This window comes from Gorilla gorilla, chromosome 8 (genome assembly GCF_029281585.2).
Source record: "Gorilla gorilla gorilla isolate KB3781 chromosome 8, NHGRI_mGorGor1-v2.1_pri, whole genome shotgun sequence".
Classification (NCBI taxonomy): domain Eukaryota; kingdom Metazoa; phylum Chordata; class Mammalia; order Primates; family Hominidae; genus Gorilla; species Gorilla gorilla.
Genome location: NC_073232.2, coordinates 109,704,028 through 109,724,184, shown reverse-complemented (window position 1 = coordinate 109,724,184; position 20,157 = coordinate 109,704,028). Strand labels below are relative to the sequence as shown.

The window sequence follows — 20,157 nt, the reverse complement described above, 5'->3', positions numbered from 1 at the left end:
ACTCGCAAGGATAAAGAATACCAATTGACACGTGTCTTACTGCGGAACTGTGCCTGGGTTTGGCCAATGAGAAATCGACTTCGTTTTCATCCGGGTTTTGGGACAGCGGCAATCATGGCGCCACCCGTGAGATACTGCATCCCCGGTAAGTGAGCGCTTCCCGTACAGAGTCCTGGATAGGGGCTGAAGCAAGAAGGCTAAACGGCCTACAGCTTCTGGGGGCCCGTAACCGATGCAGCATTTTTTCTGCAGGCGAACGTCTGTGTAACTTGGAGGAGGGCAGCCCGGGCAGCGGCACCTACACCCGCCACGGCTACATCTTTTCGTCGCTTGCCGGCTGTCTGGTGAAGAACAGCGAGAATGGCGCGGTAAAGGAAGCGGCATGCCATCTCCTCTCTGTTTTTCCCTTAGGCTGCCCTTGAGTTCCAGTCCTTAGTCATGGGCACTGCGGACGCGTCTTTAGTGCCTTAGTGGTACAATGTTGGTCTCTTAGTTTCTTCTAGCCGTATCGCCGCTGTGGTGCACTTAGCCACCACACACTAGTTGTGTTGATCTCGCTTGGTTGTGCTGCTGACCCTCGGGGAGGGAAGTTGGGACAAAAGCAGATGCGAACTCAGTATCCCATCCCAGCCCAGCTCAGCCCAGCAGTGAGTTGCATACTGTATGAATGTTGCTTACCTCTCCGACTTTATCTAGCGCCACTATCTCCACCTCACTGACGCAATCTAGTCATACTGTCTTTTCTGTTTTTAAAAGTTATAATCACAGTCTCTGCTTGCCCTTTAAAAAATTTTTGTAACATACTAGCTTCTTTCAGTGTCGGTAATGCGCCAAGCTTTCTCCTGCTACAGAGCCTTTGTAACATGCCATCTATCTGGAACGCTTCTATCTTCCTAGGCCTATTTAATTCCTACCTCCTTTAGATAGCTTCTCTACTATCACCTCAGAGAAGTCCTTCTGGACCCACTAATTGAGGAAAGGAGTTTTGTGGGGTGTTTTGTTTTTGTTTGTTTTGTTAAAGACTCACAAAAAACTCTGTTCCTTTTCTTCCAAGCACTATGTCAGCATATGATGAGACATTCAGGTATATGTTTCCTACTAGACTTCTCCCCTGCTTAAATCTAAGTCCGTGAAAGCAGGCCCTACCACCATACCATCAGTATATAGCACAAGGCAGCTCCTCAATAAATGTTGAATGTGTGAGTAATACCTACCTTTCTAGTTTCAGAGATAGATCCAGGATTAGCTCAGGATCATATAAGCAATATTTGAAGGAGCACAATAGAAAGAGGATTCAGAATTAGAACAGTTACGTTCTGGCTAACTTGACCTTGATTCTGCTTTGAGTAAGTAACTTAAGCTGTCTGATTCAAGGGGCTTTCTATTCAGTCATTGTTGGGAATGTTCTTAACAGTCCTGAGTTTGTTCATTTCGTAAATATCACTTGAGTATTTTCATGTGTCAGGCACAGCGCTGACTTGGTTTCTGCTGTCAAAGGACACAGACACAAATTGTAAACAAATAAATGCTCAAATGAGCATATGGTTACATATGTGGTGGTGCTTTGAAAGAATATTACAGGGCACCTTGAGAACATGTAACAGGCAAACCCATCCTAGTCAGCAGAAGTGACATTTAAGCTGAATCATCTAAAGAGTAGGTAAGAGTCAGGTGGGTGGAGAGAGTGCAGTTCTGGCAGAAAGAATAGGTTGAAGAGAGATCTGAAAGTGGGAAGAATTTAGTAAGTTGGGGAAACTGAAAGAAGGCCAGGAGAGCTGAAGCATCGTGAGCAACAGAGAGATTGATAAAAGATGAGGCTCACAGTATCTGTCTTATACCAACAGCCAATACCATGCTCAAAGAGAAAACTCTGCAAGTATTCACTTAAAATAGAAGAAAACAAGCATAGCCGCTATTATGTAACATTTTTGTGGAAATTTCAGCCTGTGCAATAAAATAAGAAACAGAAGGAAGCAGTATAACTTTGGAGGAAAGAGTAAAATTGTCGGCAGGGCGCAGTGGCTCACACCTGTAATCCCAGCACTTTGGGAAGCCAAGGTGGGTGGATCACCTGAGGTCAGGAGTTCGAGACCAGCCTGGCCAACATGGTGAAACCCCATCTCTATTAAAAATACAAAAATACAAAAAATTACCCGAGCATGGTGACAGGCTTCTGTAATCCCAGCTACTCGGGAGGCTGAGGCAGGAGAATCACTTGAACCCAGGAGGTGGAGGTTGCAGTGAACCTTGCACTCCATCCTAGGCAACAAGTGTGAAACTCCATCTCAAGAAAAACCAAAAAAAGTAACATTGTCAATGATTATAGGCAATATAGTTGTATACCAAGAAATTCTGAGAGAATCACCAAAAAACTTATTAGAAGTTTAGAGATTTACTACAAAAAAAAGTAGCTGGGCATGGTGGCGGGTGCCTGTAGTCCCAGCTACTCGGGAGGCTGAGGCAGGAGAATGGCGTGAACCCGGGAGGCGGACCTTGCAGTGAGCCTAGATCGTGCCACTGCACTCCAGTCTGGGCGACAGAGCAAGACTCCGTCTCCAACAACAAAAAAAGAAGTTTAGAGATTTATGTCTTCTAGCAGCATTCTGTAGCCTCCTGGTCCTCCTATTTCCTAAAATTTCTAAGGCCTTCTGCTCTGGGCTATAAATGAATAACTCTCACCTTTATACCAAGACATTCCTATATTACTCTCAAGCCACAAATGCCTTGACCCAAGGGTTAGCCAGGACATTTCAGTTTTTTGTTGTTCCCTCTGTAGCTTCCAGTGGTGTCTGTAGTGAGAGAAACAGAGTCCCAGTTACTGCCAGATGTGGGAGCTATTGTAACCTGTAAGGTAAGTTGGTCCTGACCTCCATGCTTAGAATGCCCATTCAATACTGAAATCGTGACCATGCCAGAACTGCAGTGTCCAGTATGATAGCCACAACCTACATAAATTTATTTCTGGCAGGGCACAGTGGCTCACACTGGTAATTCTAGCACTTTAAGAGGCCGAGGCAGGAGGATTGCTTCAGCCCAGGGTTCAAGACCAGCCTGGGAAACATAGTGAAACCTCATCTCTACAAAAAGAATCAAAAATTGCCGGGCATGGTGGCTCATGCTTATAATCCTAGCACTTTGGGAGGCCGAGGTGGGTAGATCACCTGCGGTCAGGAGTTCAAGACCAGCCTGGCCAATCATGGCCAACATGGTGAAACCCTGTCTCTACTAAAAATACAAAAATTAGCTTAGCGTGGTGGTGCATGCCTGTAATCCCAGCTACTCGGGAGGCTGAGGCAGGAGAAGTGCTTGAACCCAGGAGGCGGAGGTTGCAGTGAGCCTGCATCACAGCAGTCCAGCCTGGGCAACAGAGTGAGACTCCATCTCAAAAAAAAAAGAAGAAGAATAAAAAATTAGCCAGGCATGGTAGCACATGCCTGTGGTCCCAACTACTTGGGAGGCTGAAGCAGGAAGATCCCTTGGGCCCAGGGGGTTGAGGCTACAGTGAGCCATGATCACTTCAGCTTGGGTAACAGGGCAAGACTCTGTCTCTCAAGAAAAAAATAAAATTGATTTCCTTAGTCACATTAGCCACATTTCAGGTACTCAATAGCCACTTGTGGCTAGTGGTTGCTATACTGGTCAGCACATGACTTTTCTGTCATCACAGAAAGTTTTACTGGACTGTGCTGGCTTACAGATTTCTAGGATAATAATCAAGGCAGCCAAGTTCAGGCATGCATAGTTCCTTCACTGAGCTGATTCCCTGAATACATAGTTCTACCTGTGTCTGGGAAACAGGGATGCCAGAGGATGATTAGGACGCCTATTTTTGAACATCTGAAGCTGAGTTCTTTTTCTGCAGAGAAGCAAAAGACTTTATTTTTTGCCATTCCTGTTTTTTTTTTTTTTTTTGAGACAGGGCCTTGCTCTGTCACCCAGGCTGGAGTGCAGTGGCACGATCTCGGCTCACTGCAGCCTCTGCCTCTTGGGTTCAAGCAATTCTACTGCCTCTGTCTCCCGAGTAGCTGGGATTATAGGCATGTGCTGCCACGCCTGGCTAATTTTTGTATTTTTAGTACAGATGGGGTTTTACCATGTTGGCCAGGCTGGTCCTGAACTTCTGACCTCAAGTGATGCGCCCACCTCAGCCTCCCAAAGTGCTGGGATTACAGACATGAGCCACTGTGTCCAGCCTCTTTTTTTTTTTTTTTTTTTTTTAATTGTTAGCCATTTATACTTTAAAAAGTCTATACCTCTCTGAAGGGCAAGTTGTGAAAAGATTTAAAAAAAAAAAAAAAAAAACCCAGCCAGGTGCAGTGGCTTACACCTGTAATCCCAGCACTTTGGGAGGCTGAAGCAGGCGAATCACCTGAGATCAGGTGTTCAAGACCAGCCTGACCAACATGGAGAAACCCTGTCTCTACTAGAAATACAAAATTAGCTGGGCATGGTGGTGCATGCCTGTAATCCCAGCTATTCAGGAGGCTAAGGCAGGAGAATTATTTGAACCCAGGAGGCGGAGGTTGCGGTGAGCCAAGATTGCGCCATTGCACTCCAGCCTGGGCAACAAGAGTGAAACTCCGTCTCAAAAAAAAAAAAAAAAAAAAACCCATACCATCTTTGTTTCCCATAGTAACTCTACCAGGTGGCCAGAGTGGCTCTTATTCCTCTTTACATGTGTCACTTACGCAGAGAGAAGTAGGAGTTAACTTGTCTTAAATTCTCTACTTAGTAGGGTTGCTTGCACTGAAGTCCTAGTAATCCCCAGTTTATTGCTGCCTCCTTGAGCTGACAACTGCTTATACTCTGATGCTGATCTTTTCTTTATTCCGCAGGTCTCTAGCATCAATTCACGCTTTGCCAAAGTACACATCCTGTATGTGGGGTCCATGCCACTTAAGAACTCTTTTCGAGGAACTATCCGGTAAGAAGTATCCTTTTCACATATACCTTAGCAACTGGAATAAGATTAGGATAGACTAGGACACCAGAATTTTGAGCAACAGTTACAATTCCTATTTTTCTCTTGCCCATTTTTCTTTCTTCTTTGTGCTTTGATTCTCCCCTAGTAGTATCCAAAAAATACATGGATGATCTAGGACAAAAGGAAAATATTAACGAGAGAGGGTTTAAAAGTAAAGCAAAGGCTGGGCGCAGTGGCTCACGCCTGTTATCCTAGCACTTTGAGAAGCTGAGGCGGGTGGATCTCTTGAGATCCGGAGTTTGAAACCCCATCTCTGTAAAAAATAACAAAAATTAGCCAGGCACAGTGGCTCACACCTGTAATCCTAGCACTTTGGGAGGCTGAGGTGGGTGGATCACAAAGTCAGGGGTTTGAGACCAGCCTGGTCAGTATGGTGAAACCCCTGTCTCTACTAAAAATACAAAAACTAGCCGGACATGTTGGCATGTGCCTGTAATCCCAGCTGCTCAGGAGGCTGAAGCCAAAGAATCGCTTGAACCCAGGAGGCAGAGGTTGCAGTGAGCCAAGATTGCGCCACTGCACTCCAGCCTGGGGGACAGAGCGAGACTCCATCTTTAAAAAGAAAAAAAAAAAATTAGCTGGGCATGGTGGTGCGTGCCTGTAGTCCCAGCTACTTGTGAGGCTGAAGCAGGAAGATCACTTGAGCCTAGGAGGCAGAGGTTGCAGTGAGCTGAGATTGCACCACTGCACTCTAGCCTGGGCGACAGAGTGAGACCCTGTCTCAAAAAACAAATAAATAAATAAAATGTAAAGCAAAAAGAATTGAGTGAAGCTGAAGTTTAGCAGTGTCAGGATGACTCAAACCAAAGTAGAAGGCAGGCTGGGCGCAGTGGGTCATGCCTGTAATCCCAGCACTTTGGGAGGCCGAGGCGGGCGGATCACCTGAGGTCGGGAGTTCGAGACCAGCCTGACCAACATGGAGAAACACCGTCTCTACTAAAAATACAAAATTAGCCAGGCGTGGTGGCACATGCCTATAATCCCAGCTACTAGGGAGGCTGAGGCAGGAGAATCACTTGAACCTGGGAGGCGGAGGTTGCGGTGAGCCAAGGTCGTGCCATTGCACTCCAGCCTGGGCAACAAGAGTGAAACTCCGTCTCAAAAAAAAAAAAAAAAAAAAAAAGTAGAAGGCATTTTAGGAAGCACTTTTTTTAAAATTTAATATAGATTGAACTCAGAGGTTATAAAACATTGAAAAGATTTGTGGGTGAGATGGTGATTTCGTGTGGCTTCCTTGAGAAAGGACAAATATTTCTTGCCAGGCAGATAATCTAACTTTTGAGGCCCTTTCCAGCCTCAGGATTTGATGTGGTTCTGTAGTGCAGCAGTCCCCAACCTTTTTGGCACCAGGGACCAGTTTCTTGGAAGACAGTTTTTCCACAGACCATGGAGGGGGTGGTTGCAGAATGATTCAAGTGCATTACATTTATGGTGCACTTTATTTCTGTTATTATTACACTGTAATATATAATGAAATAATTATACAACTCACTATAATATAGAATCAGCGGGAGCCCTGAGTTTGTTTCCCTGCAATTCGATGGTCCCATCTGGGGGTGATGGGAGACAGTGACAGATCATCAGGCATTAGATTCTCATAAGGAGTGGGCAACCTAGCTCCCTCATATGTGCAGTTCACAATAGGGTTCATACTTCTATGAATCTGATGCCCACTTCGATCTGACAGGAGGCGGAGCTCAGGCAGTAATGTATGCGATTGGGGAGCAGCTGTAAATACAGATGAAGCTTGCCTGCCACTCACTTCCTTCTATGCAGCCCGGTTCCTCACAGGCCACCAGAAGTTGGGGGCCCTTGCTATAGTGCTTCTGTTCAAGCCCTGAGGCAACGAAACTCCTTATCCTTTCTTGCCAAATCCGATCTGCCTTTATCTAATCAGAGGTATTGATACTGCTGCTCCATGTGGTCTGAGGATGCTTCTCCACCCTGCTCCTCTGGGTAGCAGCTGTGTCCCATTTACAACTTGTTCTGTCTGTTCTTGTAGCTCTTTATTTACTAAGAATCTACAGAATAATTCTTTCTCACAGGCTGGGCAAGGTGACTCATGCCTGTAATCCCAGCACTTTGGGAAGCTGAGGCGGGTGGATCACCTGAGGTCAGGAGTTCAAGACCAGCCTGGCCAACATGGTGAAACCCCATCTCTACTAAAAATACAAAAAACTAGCTGGGCATGGCAGACATGCCTGTAATTCCAGCTGCTTGAGAGGCTGAGGCACGAGAATTGCTTGAACCGAGGAGGCGGAGGTTGCAGTGAGCAAAATTGCGCCACTGTACTCCAGCCTGGGTGACAGAGGGAGACTCTGTCTCAAAAAAAAAAAAAAAAAAAAAAAAAAAATTCTTTCTCACAGGTAATTAATCTTTCTGTTAATTCTTTTTTTATAGCAAGGAAGATGTCCGAGCAACTGAAAAAGACAAGGTTGTTGGTTGGTTCTTTTTTTTTAATGGCTTTACGAATCTCAATCCCTTAAAAGTATTATCTCAGGCCAGGCATGGTCGCACACACCCGTAATCCCAGTACTTTGGGAGGCTGAGGCGGGAGGATCACTTGAGTCCAGGACTTCAAGACCAGCCCTGGCAACATAGCAAGACCCTGTCTCTACAAAAATTTTAAAAATTCAAAAATTGGCCAGGCATGGTGGCTCATGCCTGTAGTCCCAGCTGCTTGAGAGGATGTGGCTGGAGGATTGCTTGAGCCCAGGAGTTTGAGGTTAAGTGGTGGCACGCACCTGTAGTCCTAGCTACTTGGGAGGCTGAGGCAGGAGGATCCCTTGGTCCAGCAGTCCAAGGCTGCAGTGAGCTACCATTGCATCACTGCACTCCAGCCTGGGTGACACAGTGGGATCCCACCTCTTAAAAAAAAACAAAAAAGGGCCGGGTGCAGTGGATCACACCTGTAATCCCAGCTCTTTGGGAGGCCAAGGTGGGCGGATCACAAGGTCAGGAGTTCAAGACCAGCCTGACCAACATGGTGAAACCCCGTCTCTACTAAAAATACAAAAACTAGCCAGTGTCGTGCCACGCACCTATAATCCCAGCTACTCAGGAGGCTGAGGCAGGAGAATCGCTTGAACCCGGGAGGCAGAGGTTGCAGTGAGCCGAGATCGCACCACTGCACTCCAGTGTGGGCGACAGAGCGAGACTCCATCTCAAAAAAAAAAAAAATTTTCATTTGTATGATAATACTGTAGAAGCAATTAAAAGTTCTTGACTTGACATGAGTAATGATGATTTCTACCCTCCAGGATTAGAAAGTAGATTGGCTTTACCAGAAGCGTTCACAGTTTCATATAGACCCAGTCTAGAGCTTTCACTTAACATTCCTGTTCTTTCTTTACAGGTTGAAATTTATAAGAGTTTCCGCCCAGGTGACATTGTCTTGGCCAAAGTGGTATCCTTTATTCCCAGCAGACTTCCGGTCCTTTGTCAAAAGAAGAGAAGGAGGCCGGGTGTGGTGGCTCATGCCTGTAATCCCAGCACTTTCGGAGGCCAGGGCGGGTGGATCACCTGAGGTCAGGAGTTCGAGACCAGCCTGGCCAACATGGTGAAACCCTGTCTCTACTAAAAATACAAAAATTAGCTGGGCGTGGTGGCACATGCCTGTAATCCCAGCTATTCGGGAAGCTGAGGCAGGAGAACCGCTTGAACCCGTGAGGCAGAGGTTGCAGTGAACTGAGATCACGCCACCGCACTCCAGCCTGGTTAACGGAGCAAGGCTCCATCTCAAAAAAAAAAAAAAAGGTAGAAAAACAACTCAGGTGGCTAAGGTGGGGGAAGACTTCTAACTCCTCATTTTCCTTCACCGGTGTTATGTGACTAGATCTCCTTAGGTGATGCACAGTCCAACTACCTGCTAACCACCGCCGAGAACGAGCTGGGAGTGGTGGTAGCCCACAGTGAGTCAGGTGAGATGGCCTTGTTTCCACATCCTTACTTTCCCTGGATCTATGGTTTGGGATAAATCCATTGTTTTTCCTGGTTTCCCTTATCTGGGAAGCAGTATGGCTATAGATATTTCCTTCTGAGATTAGAATGATTATTTTTTTCTTTTTTGCTTGGTGCTGGTGGTGGTGATTGTTTGAGACAGGGTCTCACTCTGTCGAGGCTGGAGTGCAGTGGTGCCATCTCCACTCACCACAGCCTCCACCTCCTTGGTTCAAGCAATTCTTGTCACCCAAGTAGCTGGGATTACAGACACACGCCACCACACCTAGCTAATTTTTGTATTTTTTAGTAGAGACGGGGTTTCGCCATGTTGGCCAGGCTGGTCTCAAACTCCTGGCCTCAAATGATCTGCCTGCCTTGGCCTCCCAAAGTGCTGGGATTATAGGTGTGAGCCACCACGCCCAGCCTGATTCTCCTTATATAAATCCAAGGAAACGGGACTCACTTCATAAGTCAGTAGAATGAACAAAGTTTTTTCTTTATGAGTTGAGGTTCAGTAGGAAGCTGGGTGGCACTTCAGCTTCATACCCAGCATAAAAGAGGAGTCGCAGGCAAATCTTTGGGGTCTGGGCTCCACCACCAGCTTTTCCCTTCCAGGTATCCAGATGGTTCCCATCAGCTGGTGTGAGATGCAGTGCCCTAAGACCCACACTAAAGAATTCCGGAAAGTAGCCCGAGTACAACCCGAATTCTTGCAGACCTAAGAAGCCACTTTTTACCCTATGGAAGGGGGTAAGCTGTTCCTGAGTATAACACCAAGATGCTGCTGTCTTTATTCAAACACCTGGCGTCGGCCAACAGCCACTTCCAGAAAAATCTTCCAGTTTACGCTGTAGATGGAACGTGTTTCTGTGAACCTATCAGTGGATTTCATTCTCTTGAGTAATAAATCTTATCTTTTCAAGGCACCAACAAACAAAACTGTGATATTGGAAATAGCCTATCCCTCCTGACAGTCCTTATAAATACATATTTTTTGCTATGATAAAACTTTTTTACTAAAAGGATGTTATAGAGTCTGTTGTCTTAAGCAGAGAAAGACATCTAAATGGTGTCAGGACATTTCAGTACTTCTGCTTATTGAGTACTTACTGTGCTAGGCACTGAGTCAAGTGCTTTACATACATCCCCTTCATTTAGGTACATTGTGGTTTAATGAAAATTTGAGGACACGTGTGGTGATACAGATGGCATGTGAGGCAGGCATGGTGGCTCATGTTTGTAAATCCCAGCACTTTGGGAGGCCGAGTTGGGTTGAAGTCAGGAGTTTGAGACCAGCCTGGCCAACATGGTGAAACCCCATCTCTACTAAAAATACAAAAATTAGCCGGGCGTGATGGCACATGCCTGTAATCCCAACTACTCAGGAAGCTGAGGCAGGAAGATCGCTTGAACCCTGGAGGCAGAGGTTGTAGTGAACCGAGATTGCACCACTGCACTCCAGCCTGGACAACAGAGCGAGACTCTGTCTCAAAATAAATAAATAAATAACATGTCTAAAAGTATTTGATACACATCACTGATATAGTGGGTACTCCGGGAAATGTTAAATCTGAATTGAAAAGTGGGACAGAGTACTGTCATATGAGGTGGCCAGGAAAGGATTAGTGACGTGAGATCAAAATAAATTAAAGAACATAAAAGTAAGTGAAGATATTCAAGGCAGAGAGACAAGCCCAGGCTAAATGCAGAAGCAGAAATGAAGGCATAAGTTTGGGGATGAGGAAGGGATGAGAGTTAAGCATGGAGAGGTTGCTGATGAAATGAGTCTGAGATGTCACTTCTTGAGATGTTATTCAGGAAGCCTGTGTCTTCAGTATTTAGTGACCGTGCGTAATGTGAGCTTTAGAATCAGCCCACCTTAGTTTCTATCCTCTACTTCCTAACCTTGAATATTAGGGTTTCTATAGTTGAAAATTTTAGAGATTGAGATCATTGTAGATCCACATCCAGGTTTTTGTTTTTATTCTTGTTTTTTTTTTGAGACAGAGTCTCGCTGTCACCTAGGCTGGAGTGCAGTGACGCGATCTCAACTCACTGCAGCCTCCACCTTCCCAGTAGCTGGGACTGCAGGCATGCGCCACCACGCCCAGCTAACCTTTGGTAGAGATGAGGTTTCACCATGTCGGCCAGGCTGGTCTTGAACTCCTGACCTCAGGTGATCCGCCTGCCTTGGCCTCCCAAAGTGCTGGCCTCCCAAAGTGCTGGGCTTATAGGCATCAGCCACCATGCCTGGCCTTGGGTTTTTTGTTTTGTTTTGTACATGCAATTTTTAAAGAGACAGGGCCTCAAAATGTCACCCAGGATGGAGTGCAGTGGTGCAGTCATAGCTCACTGTAGCCTCAAACTCCTGGGCTCAGGTGATTCCCCCACATCAATCCCGAGTAGCTGGGACTACAGGCACGTACCACCATGCCTGGCTAATTTTTCTTGTAGAGACCAGGTCTTGCTATGTTGCCTAGGCCAGTCTCGAATTCCTGGCCTCAAGTGATCCTCCTTCCTCAGCCTCCCAAAGTGCTGGGATTACATGTGTGTACCACTGTGCTGGCCAAAATTACCAACTTCTGATCTAGAATTCTGCACAGGTTAGGAAAATAACATCCCACCAGGCTCTTGGAGACTGAAATTACTCAGTTATTGTGTAGGTCAAATGAAAATCTAAACTTGAAAAGCAAGATGCTTGAAAGTATTTAAATCTTTGGGTAAGAACCTTCATTTGTTTGCACTAGTAATATCCATCCCAGCCCCAGTACCAAGTGGTGTGATATTTGGTGCTTTTTACACGTTTCTTTGGGACTGTTTCCTCTTCTGTAAACAGGAGTTACCAGCCCTTTCATGGGTTAAGATGAGAGCTAACATATGTAATATCCCTCATCCAGTGGGTGGCACAGAGGAACTTCATTAGGAGCTCAACAGATGGAGGGTGTTACTTGTTCCTACCAGAAGGGAAAGGGAATGTTCTTTCTCCAGCTTTATGGGATTTCTTGTATTCCAGTGATCTTTTCAAAGGAGAAGGCAATTGTGTTTAAAATGTAATTATACTCCTTTCCACTGCACTAAGTCACTTTTTGAGATCATCTTTAGTATAAGTTTACAAGTTGGTAACAACAGTTAAAAAAAAAAAATTCTGAGGCCTGCACGGTGGCTCACACCTGTAATCCCGGCACTTTGGGAGGCCAAAACTGGCTCGAGACCAGCCTGGGCAACTTGGCAAAACCCCGTCTCTACTAAAAATACAGAAATTAAGCAAGCATGGTGGCACATGCCTGTGGTCCCAGCTACTCAGGAGGCTGAGGCGGGAGGCTTGCTTGAACCCAGGAGGGGGAGGCTGCAGTGAGCTGAGATCATGCCACTGCACTCAAGCCTGGGCGACGGAGCGAGGCTGTCTCAAAAAGAAAAAAAAAAGGCAGACTTTACTTACTCTAAAGAGGATATAATGGAGTTCAGAATGTGACTTTCCAATCGGGAGCACCAAGCAAGAGCTGCAGGGGGCAACGTGAATGGAGGGCTTGGCCAGGAGGGCCTCCCACCACCACCTCAGCTCACCACGCTGACGTGAAAACCCCAAGGAGATGCATCATTTTTTGACCAACCGTGTAAAGTTGTGACTGGATGTCCTAAAACAAACTGCCACACAAGGACTAGGGCAGTGAGAGACATTTCAAGTTAAATGCTAAGGTTTCCTCAGATAAGGTCTTCCACATCACACAAGAAGCTATTGCACATCACTCCTTTATTATACTGATCTGGAAAAAGGATTTAGTACAGTTATGCTCAGATGAACACTGGACCCATGTGGCAGGGTCAAGCAACTAGAACATGATTCAGAAATCAGTGAAAGACACACTTGGACAGGACCAAGAGGCATTTCACTGCCATGAAACAAGGCAGGAAGGGATTCTAATACACACACCAGGAAGCACTCCTGCCCCTCAGAGGTCAAGGAGCTGATCCTATATTGGTATGAGAAATGGCTTATTTTCTGATGACCACATGTGGGACTATTTCAACCGCCACAAGAAACCCCAGAAGGGGTATTGTTTTGTATTATTTATATATACTATACTTTTTTAATAAAAGTAAATTAACACATAACGAAATTCAGGATTGATCCCAACCTAGAGCCAGATCCTCTGGGGTCAGGGAGTAAACAGTTGTCACATCACCACGCAGGTTACATTCGTCTTCCACTGGAATGACTAGAGCCCCCAGGCAGTGGGCAGTGGCCTGACTGCAGAGGACAGACTCCGCTCATGGGGACAGACAGGCTCTGTTGCTTCTCACTGGTCATGGCTTAGCATGGTTCCTCCCCAAAGTCCTTAGTAAACAAAGCACTCGCAAAAACCCAAGTCACTACTTTTAAACTCTGTTGGATAAGGGGACCTTTTCCATAGCTTAGACTGAGAACCTGTGCTCTAGAACTGCTATTCTGACTAGATTGTATGAAGGGAGTGGGTGCAGGCGACAAAATGGCTAAAATGAAAATGGGAGCCACTGGTCCCCATCTGCAGCTACAACTCAAGATGTCTACAGATGTGGTCAGTGTGACATGTGCAGGTGGGAGGGGCAGAGGGACAAGACGGGCAGGGAGGGTGCTCCTGGGGACAGTATCCTCCCCGCCGGCCTTCACTTCTTGGCCTTGCCCTGGGCAGCCACAGCTTCCATGGCTTTGCGCACCGTCTCTTCATCCCCCAGAAACTGCATGGGCTTGATAGGCTTCAAGTTCTTGTCCAATTCATAGACAATGGGAATACCAGTCGGCAGGTTCAGCTCCATGATAGCCTCTTCAGAGAGACCTGAAAACATCCACCATCATCAGCCACACAAGACATAAATCCACATCACCCCTCCAGATTTACTTTGTCCTCCAGGTGATAAAGGACTTTGACAGAAATTAAAATAAGACACCCTTTCTGATCTTTATAGTAGTTCTAAACCCAGGGAATGGCCCCCACCATACTTATTTCTCAGCCATTAAACTGAAAAGCAAGAAAAGGTATACAAGATAGACCACCAACAAACTACAGCAAGGTATATGGCCAGATATCTCTACCAAAGTGGGATCTAGAAGCCCACAGTGAAGCAAGACTGTACACATCTCAAATACCCTGTACAGCCCATCCAACCAAAAATCAGCACACGTGGGCTTCTAGGCCCTCGGGGATGAAGATGCAAATTGAGATTCATGTGTAAAGTTGTGCCTGGTTGTGACTAAGGAGAATTTTTTCTTTTATATATATTTGTTTTCCTTTTTTTTTTTTTTTAAGAGACAAGGTCTTACTCTCTCACCCAGGCTAGAATGTAGTGGCACAATCATACCTCACTATAACCTCAAACTGCTGGGCTCAAGCGATCTCCCGTCTCAGCCTCCTGAGTAGCTGGGACTACAGGTGAGCATCACCACATCAAGCTAATTTTTCATTTTTCTTTTGTACAGACAAGGTCTTGCTTTGCTGCTCAGGCTGGTTTTGAACTCCTGGCCTCCCAAGGTGCTGATAGTACAGGCATGAACCACTGTGCTTGGCCTTTTAAAATTTTGTAGAGATGCAGTCTTACTATGTTGCCCAGGCTGTCTCAAACTCCTGGCCTCAAGTGGTCCTCCTGCCTTGGCCTCCCACAGTGTTGCAATTACAGGCATGAGCCACTGTGCTTGGCCAGCTAAGGAGGATTTTCACTAGCAGTTTCATTTGACAATACCAATCTAGAGGTGAGCTTCTCAATCTTTAATGTGTATCCAAATCACCTGGGGAATAGATGCCGATTCTGAAACAGGTCTGGAGTGAGACCTGAGGTTCTGCATGTATAACAAGCTCCCAGGGGGTCCAGCTGTCACTATTCTGCAGATCACATTTTGAGAAACAAGGGTTGAGGGTGTTTTTTCACTAGAAGTCAATCTAGACCATCTCTAAAGCTGTTAACATGTCCAGCCCTTCCCTAGACTCCTTTTTACCAAGTCCCTGATTTGTGGCAGTTCTGCTTTATCCTTCCTTGAGGGCACCTCTGAAAAAACATACATACCCTCCAGATGCTTGACAATGCCCCGGAGGCTGTTGCCATGGGCTGCAATCAGTACACGTTTCCCCTCCTTGATCTGGGGAACTATTTCTTCATTCCAGAAGGGCAGAGCTCTGGCAATAGTATCCTTCAGACTCTCACAGGAGGGTAGCTGATCTTCTGTGAGGTCTGCATACCTGCGATCCTAAGCAATAAAGAATCCAAGTTCACCACTTATTAACAGTTACATCTGTTAAAAGACTTCATGATGTATCGATTTTGGCCCATTCACATTCACAGGGTTTTATAAAATCTGACTATGGAAACACAAAAAAGGAGATAGTAAACTATCAACCATATCTTCTAGTAAGTGAAGGTCATTCACTGGAGAAGGAAGGATTACAATTAACTATTTTATCATGAATTATAAGTTCAGTGAGATTAGGCAGACACTACTAAAAGCCCCTGATCCTGGGCGGAGTGACCAAACCTCTGTTTGTCCATACCTTACTGATGTTGCTGTAGAAAGGATGGTCGGGCTCCATCGGCGGTGGTGGGACATCATAGGAGCGCCTCCAGATCTTCACCTGGGCCTCACCATGCTTTGCAGCAGTTTCGGCTTTATTGAGACCGGTTAGACCCCCATAGTGCCGCTCATTGAGGCGCCAAGTCCTCACCACTGGCAGCCACATCTGATCAATGGCATCTAGCACTGTCCAGAGGGTCCGGATCGCTCTCTTCTGCACTGAGGTGAAGCAGATGTCAAACTCATAGCCAGCATCTGGAAATCAGAAGTCCAAAGTGGTAAGCTAACCAGGTCTACTCTGAGCCAAAATGTTCTTCCGTATCAATCTCCTGTACAAGGAGTCCAAATGACAATATTTGGCCAAAAAAAGAAAATATTTGGCCAACTGTTTTGTTTATCCTTGCAATCTATCCAAGGTCACAGCTATTATGTGGGTTAAAACCTAGATTAAAACCCATGCTGTGGGACTCCAGAATCCAACTTTTCACCACCATCTCTAGCTATCCCCATTTTCCTAACTCCCAAGGATCCTGATGTTTGCATTTCAGTTAGAACTGTCACTTTTTCTTTCTTTTTTTTTTTTTTGAGACGGAGTCTCAAGTAAGTGAAGGTCATTCACTGGAGAAGGAAGGTCACCCAGGCTGGAGTGCAGTGGCGTGGTCTCGGCTCACTGCAACCTCCGCCTCCCGGGTTCAAGCAATTCTCCTCAGCCTCCCAAGTAAGCTGAGGATACAGTCGCACACCACCATATCCAGCTAATTTTTGTATTTTTAGTAGAGACAAGGTTTCACCATGTTGCCCAGACTGGGAATTGTCACTTATAATAGATATTTTACTAGAACTCTGAAGTAAGAAAATTAGGATTTAAATCCCAATCAGGACACAGGAAGAGCTCTTCCTGTACTGATAAAACTTCAGTTTGTTGTATGAAATTTTATTTTGTTTTTGTATTTGTTTGCAATTGTATTTGTCCGTTGTATGAAATTGTATTCACTGTGGAGTATGGAAATCACATCACAAACTCTAATCCATGGTTTCTCTCTACTGTAGTCACAAAGTTCCAGCCTAATACCAAGTACCCTCAGAGTATACCTACTTAAATGTTAAACCAAGTTTAGGAGAAGCCACTCACTAAAGAAAGACCCAGTGCTGTGCACTATCTGATTCATCAATGAATCTGTCTTCCATACACAGTAGTTACTGTGGCAAGAGTTACGTTGGCCCAATGAATAGGTTCCAAGAAATCAGTCTTGGCCCGGCACGGTGGCTCACGTCTGTAATCCCAGCACTTTGGGAGGCCGAGGTGGGCAGATCACAAGGTCAGGAGATTGAGACCATCGTGGCTAACATGGTGAAACCCCATCTCTACTAAAAATACAAAAAAATTAGCCGGGCATGGTGGCAGGCGCCTGTAGTCCCAGCTACTCAGGAGGCTGAGGCAGGAGAATGGCGTGAATCCGGGAGGCGGAGCTTGCAGTGAGCTGAGATCACGCCACTGCACTCCAGCCTGGGCGACAGAGCGAGACTCTGTCGCACGCAAAAAAAAAAAAAAAAAAAAAAAAAAAAAAAGGAAATCAGTCTTATTGATTTTGTTTCATTAAAGATTATTCACCCTCCCACCATAATGGGGAGATAGCCCTTTCCTTGATGACCAAGAAAACATTCCTGTTTTTCTCCATTAGGCTAGAAGGCCCTCTTAGAAATTCAGCACAAACTTGCCTGGATATTGCTTCATACTGGGGTTAGCAACAGTAATTAATAAAACATGAAGTGAATTTTTCTGCCAGTCATTCAAATGAGAATGAGACCAAGAAGAACTCATTCTTACTGAGTGAGGGCTGGGGAGAACTAATCACCAGGAAAACTCACACCACCCACAAGAGAAAAAACAGGTCTCATCACTGAGCCGCCAGACAAGTCCTAGTAGACTCACTCACTGTCGCCTTCCTAACTGTAAGGAATGGAACGGCTCCCCAACAAAAGGCTGAGTCACCCGGAAGTGAATACCCACAGTGCAAGCCTCAGCCCCCATACTGGAGAGCTTCAGGCTATTTCACTGCAATTATTTCCACTTGCAATGAGGCGGCTCACTTTGGACACATAAATAGGTCCTCAAGGAGAAAATAAGTTCCGCTTAGGATTCTTAACAGAGAACCTGAAGAATCAGAGCATAAAGCCTCTTCCTTTAAGTTGCCCATCAAACTAAAACATAGCCAGGGGCACTCACAGGGGTAGGAGTGGACAGTGTGGTGTGGACTCCATCCTCCCCCAGGCCATCCCTCTCTTAGCAGTAAGGATGCATGGGGAAACTCAGTTCTCACTAGCTTCCTCCAGAAATCAGATTCAAGGCTGTACAAACCCTATCACTTAAAGCACTGAGGAATTATTTATATATATGTATTCGACCTTTTAAACTGTTAAATCTTTTCATTTTCTGTACTGTTAAATTTTTAATTTAATGCTAACATTTATTTTAAAACTGAAATAGGATCTGTTATTTTACAGAGATTACAAGTTTAACTATTTGATTAGTCTCAAATAGAGACAACATGGTTTAACGTGGACTAGTCATTGGGAAACTACCACGGACTGATACAGTTCTTCCTGCCACAGAGCTAAAGAAAATGGCCTCCTTTACCAGCACTTTCCGTTTCCCAGCCTCTCCTAAAAGATGAGGTCACACCAGGCCATCTCAAACATTCACTCCCCTGCCCACCCCACCCCGCAGAGGTTTACATTTACCAGACTGTCCCGCGTTTTGCTTCATTTGAGAAGGATGGTACAGTGAAGGCAAGAAGCTAGGAGAGCAATCTGAGGCCAAATACCTGTGCCTCATCAATGACCCTTGTGAATGGCTGCTTCTTTGTCCAGAGGTTAGAAGGGAGCAAAGGAGGATCTGCCTCTATCATCAGCGGAAGCACCTCTTCAGTCCAGGGATTCTTGGCCGTGCCGGCAGCAGGGAATGCTTCCTTATTAGCATTCCAACACCACAAAGAGCAGACTGGGGCGGGAGCAAGCCTGGATAGGCAAGCATTATCTCACAGCCACTTCCACCTTTGCCCAGCGTCCTTAGCCAAAAGCCTACCAGTTCCTCACACCTACCTGTTACTTCACCCAGGACTAGGGCGATGACACTGGACTAGGAATCAGATATGACCTTGGACAAGTCATCTTTCCAAATACTCACTTTTCCCAACTATAAAGGGGCCTTGGAAAGATGAGAAAGATAAAATCTTATCTACTTTATTGGGTAGAAGGAGCAACTCGAATCATTCATTCATTCACTCAAGTTACATCTACAGATGCGTTTTGGACACACTATTTGTGGAATGCTACTAAACAGCAAAGACCTGCACAACCACGCAGATTTCTTGGTGTTCTGAGGCTTGTTAGGCACCCCCAGGGCCTCCACCTACTGCTGGGGACGAGGCTGTGTGGCGTGTCGATCCGCTAGGATCCGTAGCCGCCTCTTGAGAGGCCTTGGTTACAGCTGCTTTAAGGCACACGGCGTCCTCCAGGAGCACCAGACTGTACCAACCGCTTCCGGCGCTAAGGGAACCTGAAAAAGACCTGGCCGCCGTAGATGGTTCCATTAGGGCAAACCGTCCACGACTTATTATTATTTTTATTTTTTCTGGACAGAGTTTCGCTCTTGTTGCCCAGGCCGGAGTGCAATGGCGCGATCTCGGCTCATTGCAACCTCCGCCTCCCGGGTTCAAGCGATTCTCCTGCCTCAGCCTCCCGACTAGCCGGGATTACAGGCGTGCGCCACCACGCCCGGCTAATTTTGTATTTTCAATAGAGACGGGGTTTCACCACGTTGATAAGGCTGGTCTCGAACATCCTAACCGCAAGTGATCCACCCGCCTCGGCCTCCCAACATGCTGGGATTACAGGCGTGAGCCACCACGCCCGGCCTGTCCCCGACATATTAAATATTCAGACTAGAAAAGGAAAACTGCTAAGTGGTGTCGTGGGGAGCGCAAAGGGTTGCGGGGCGACCGCCCTGGGTCCTCCCCCGGCACAGCCCCTCATGCTCCACGGTGTGACCTTGAACAAGTAGACTCTACCCTCTGCACTCATCTTCTCAACTACACACTAAACTGTTAAGAGAGATGCTGCCCAAGGTGCCGGCCCTCTCCGGGAGGGTGCAGACGCCAGCCAGGCGGCCTCCGAGGCCGGACACCCGGCCCTTCGCAGCCCCCACCCGGCCCCTCCGCACCTCGTAGCGCCTGCCCGCCGCGCTTCGCCTCCTCGTGGCCCGCCGGGCTCAGGTCGGCGTCGTACCAGCCGCTGAAGCGGTTCTCCAGGTTCCATGCGCTCTCGCCGTGCCGGATCAGCACCAGTTTGTAGGCGGCCATGGCGGCGGGCTGGGGATGCGGCACCGACTGGGATTAGCAGATTCCGGAGTAGCAGCCCGCCCCGTCGGCCGCGCCTGCGCGCTCGCACCGCACAGTCGGGCTCCCGCGCAAGTTCTCGCCCAAATCTTTCCACTCGCTCTGGACCGCTCTCCGCCCTCCAGGTGTGCGCATGCGCCGCATCCTGGTGCTGCGGCCCCCGACGGGAGGGGGCGCGCTCCGGCACGGCAGAGCGCATGCGTCCTGCCTCTCCAGTCCCGCGTCAGTCGCCGCAGTCACGGAGCGCACGTAAGCACGCGGAGGGCGGAGGGCGGAGGGCGGAGGGCGGAGGGCGG

At 46.8% G+C, this 20,157-nt stretch overlaps 3 protein-coding genes across 9 annotated transcripts in view; 2 read left to right on the top strand and 1 right to left on the bottom strand.

Annotated features, from left to right (window-relative positions):
- The first annotated feature begins 1 nt into the window (after window position 1).
- Window positions 2-13,275, top strand: EXOSC1 (exosome component 1). 4 transcript variants are annotated; one of them, XM_031015002.3, is made up of 8 exons: window positions 2-145; window positions 253-368; window positions 2,777-2,851; window positions 4,836-4,924; window positions 7,385-7,418; window positions 8,340-8,390; window positions 8,820-8,904; window positions 9,542-13,275. In XM_031015002.3, the coding sequence occupies exons 1-8, from the start codon at window positions 67-69 to the stop codon at window positions 9,646-9,648; spliced, it is 636 nt and encodes a 211-aa protein (XP_030870862.2). In that variant the 5' UTR covers window positions 2-66; the 3' UTR covers window positions 9,649-13,275. The 4 variants fall into 4 exon arrangements, with proteins under 4 accessions (XP_030870862.2, XP_018890068.2, XP_018890071.1 ...); XM_019034523.3 differs by lacking the exon at window positions 2,777-2,851; XM_031015005.3 differs by lacking the exon at window positions 2-145 and having other exon boundaries at window positions 305-368; window positions 7,385-7,425.
- Window positions 12,661-20,060, bottom strand: PGAM1 (phosphoglycerate mutase 1). Of its 2 annotated transcripts, none has more exons than XM_031015001.3 (4): window positions 19,687-20,060; window positions 15,445-15,719; window positions 14,963-15,143; window positions 12,661-13,740 (listed from the first exon to the last, which is right to left on the bottom strand). In XM_031015001.3, the coding sequence occupies exons 1-4, from the start codon at window positions 19,823-19,825 to the stop codon at window positions 13,571-13,573; spliced, it is 765 nt and encodes a 254-aa protein (XP_030870861.1). In that variant the 5' UTR covers window positions 19,826-20,060; the 3' UTR covers window positions 12,661-13,570. The 2 variants fall into 2 exon arrangements, with proteins under 2 accessions (XP_030870861.1, XP_004049944.1); XM_004049896.5 differs by lacking the exon at window positions 19,687-20,060 and adding an exon at window positions 18,207-18,387.
- Window positions 19,978-20,157, top strand: part of RRP12 (ribosomal RNA processing 12 homolog) — a 69,059-nt gene continuing 68,879 nt past the window's right edge. The window contains exon 1 of one of the 3 annotated variants that reach the window (XM_055352632.2): window positions 19,978-20,110. The gene's annotated coding sequence lies outside the window, so the exon portion shown is untranslated. The remainder of the gene's footprint in view (window positions 20,111-20,157) is intronic. The other 2 variants (XM_055352633.2, XM_063710347.1) reach the window with 2 other exon arrangements.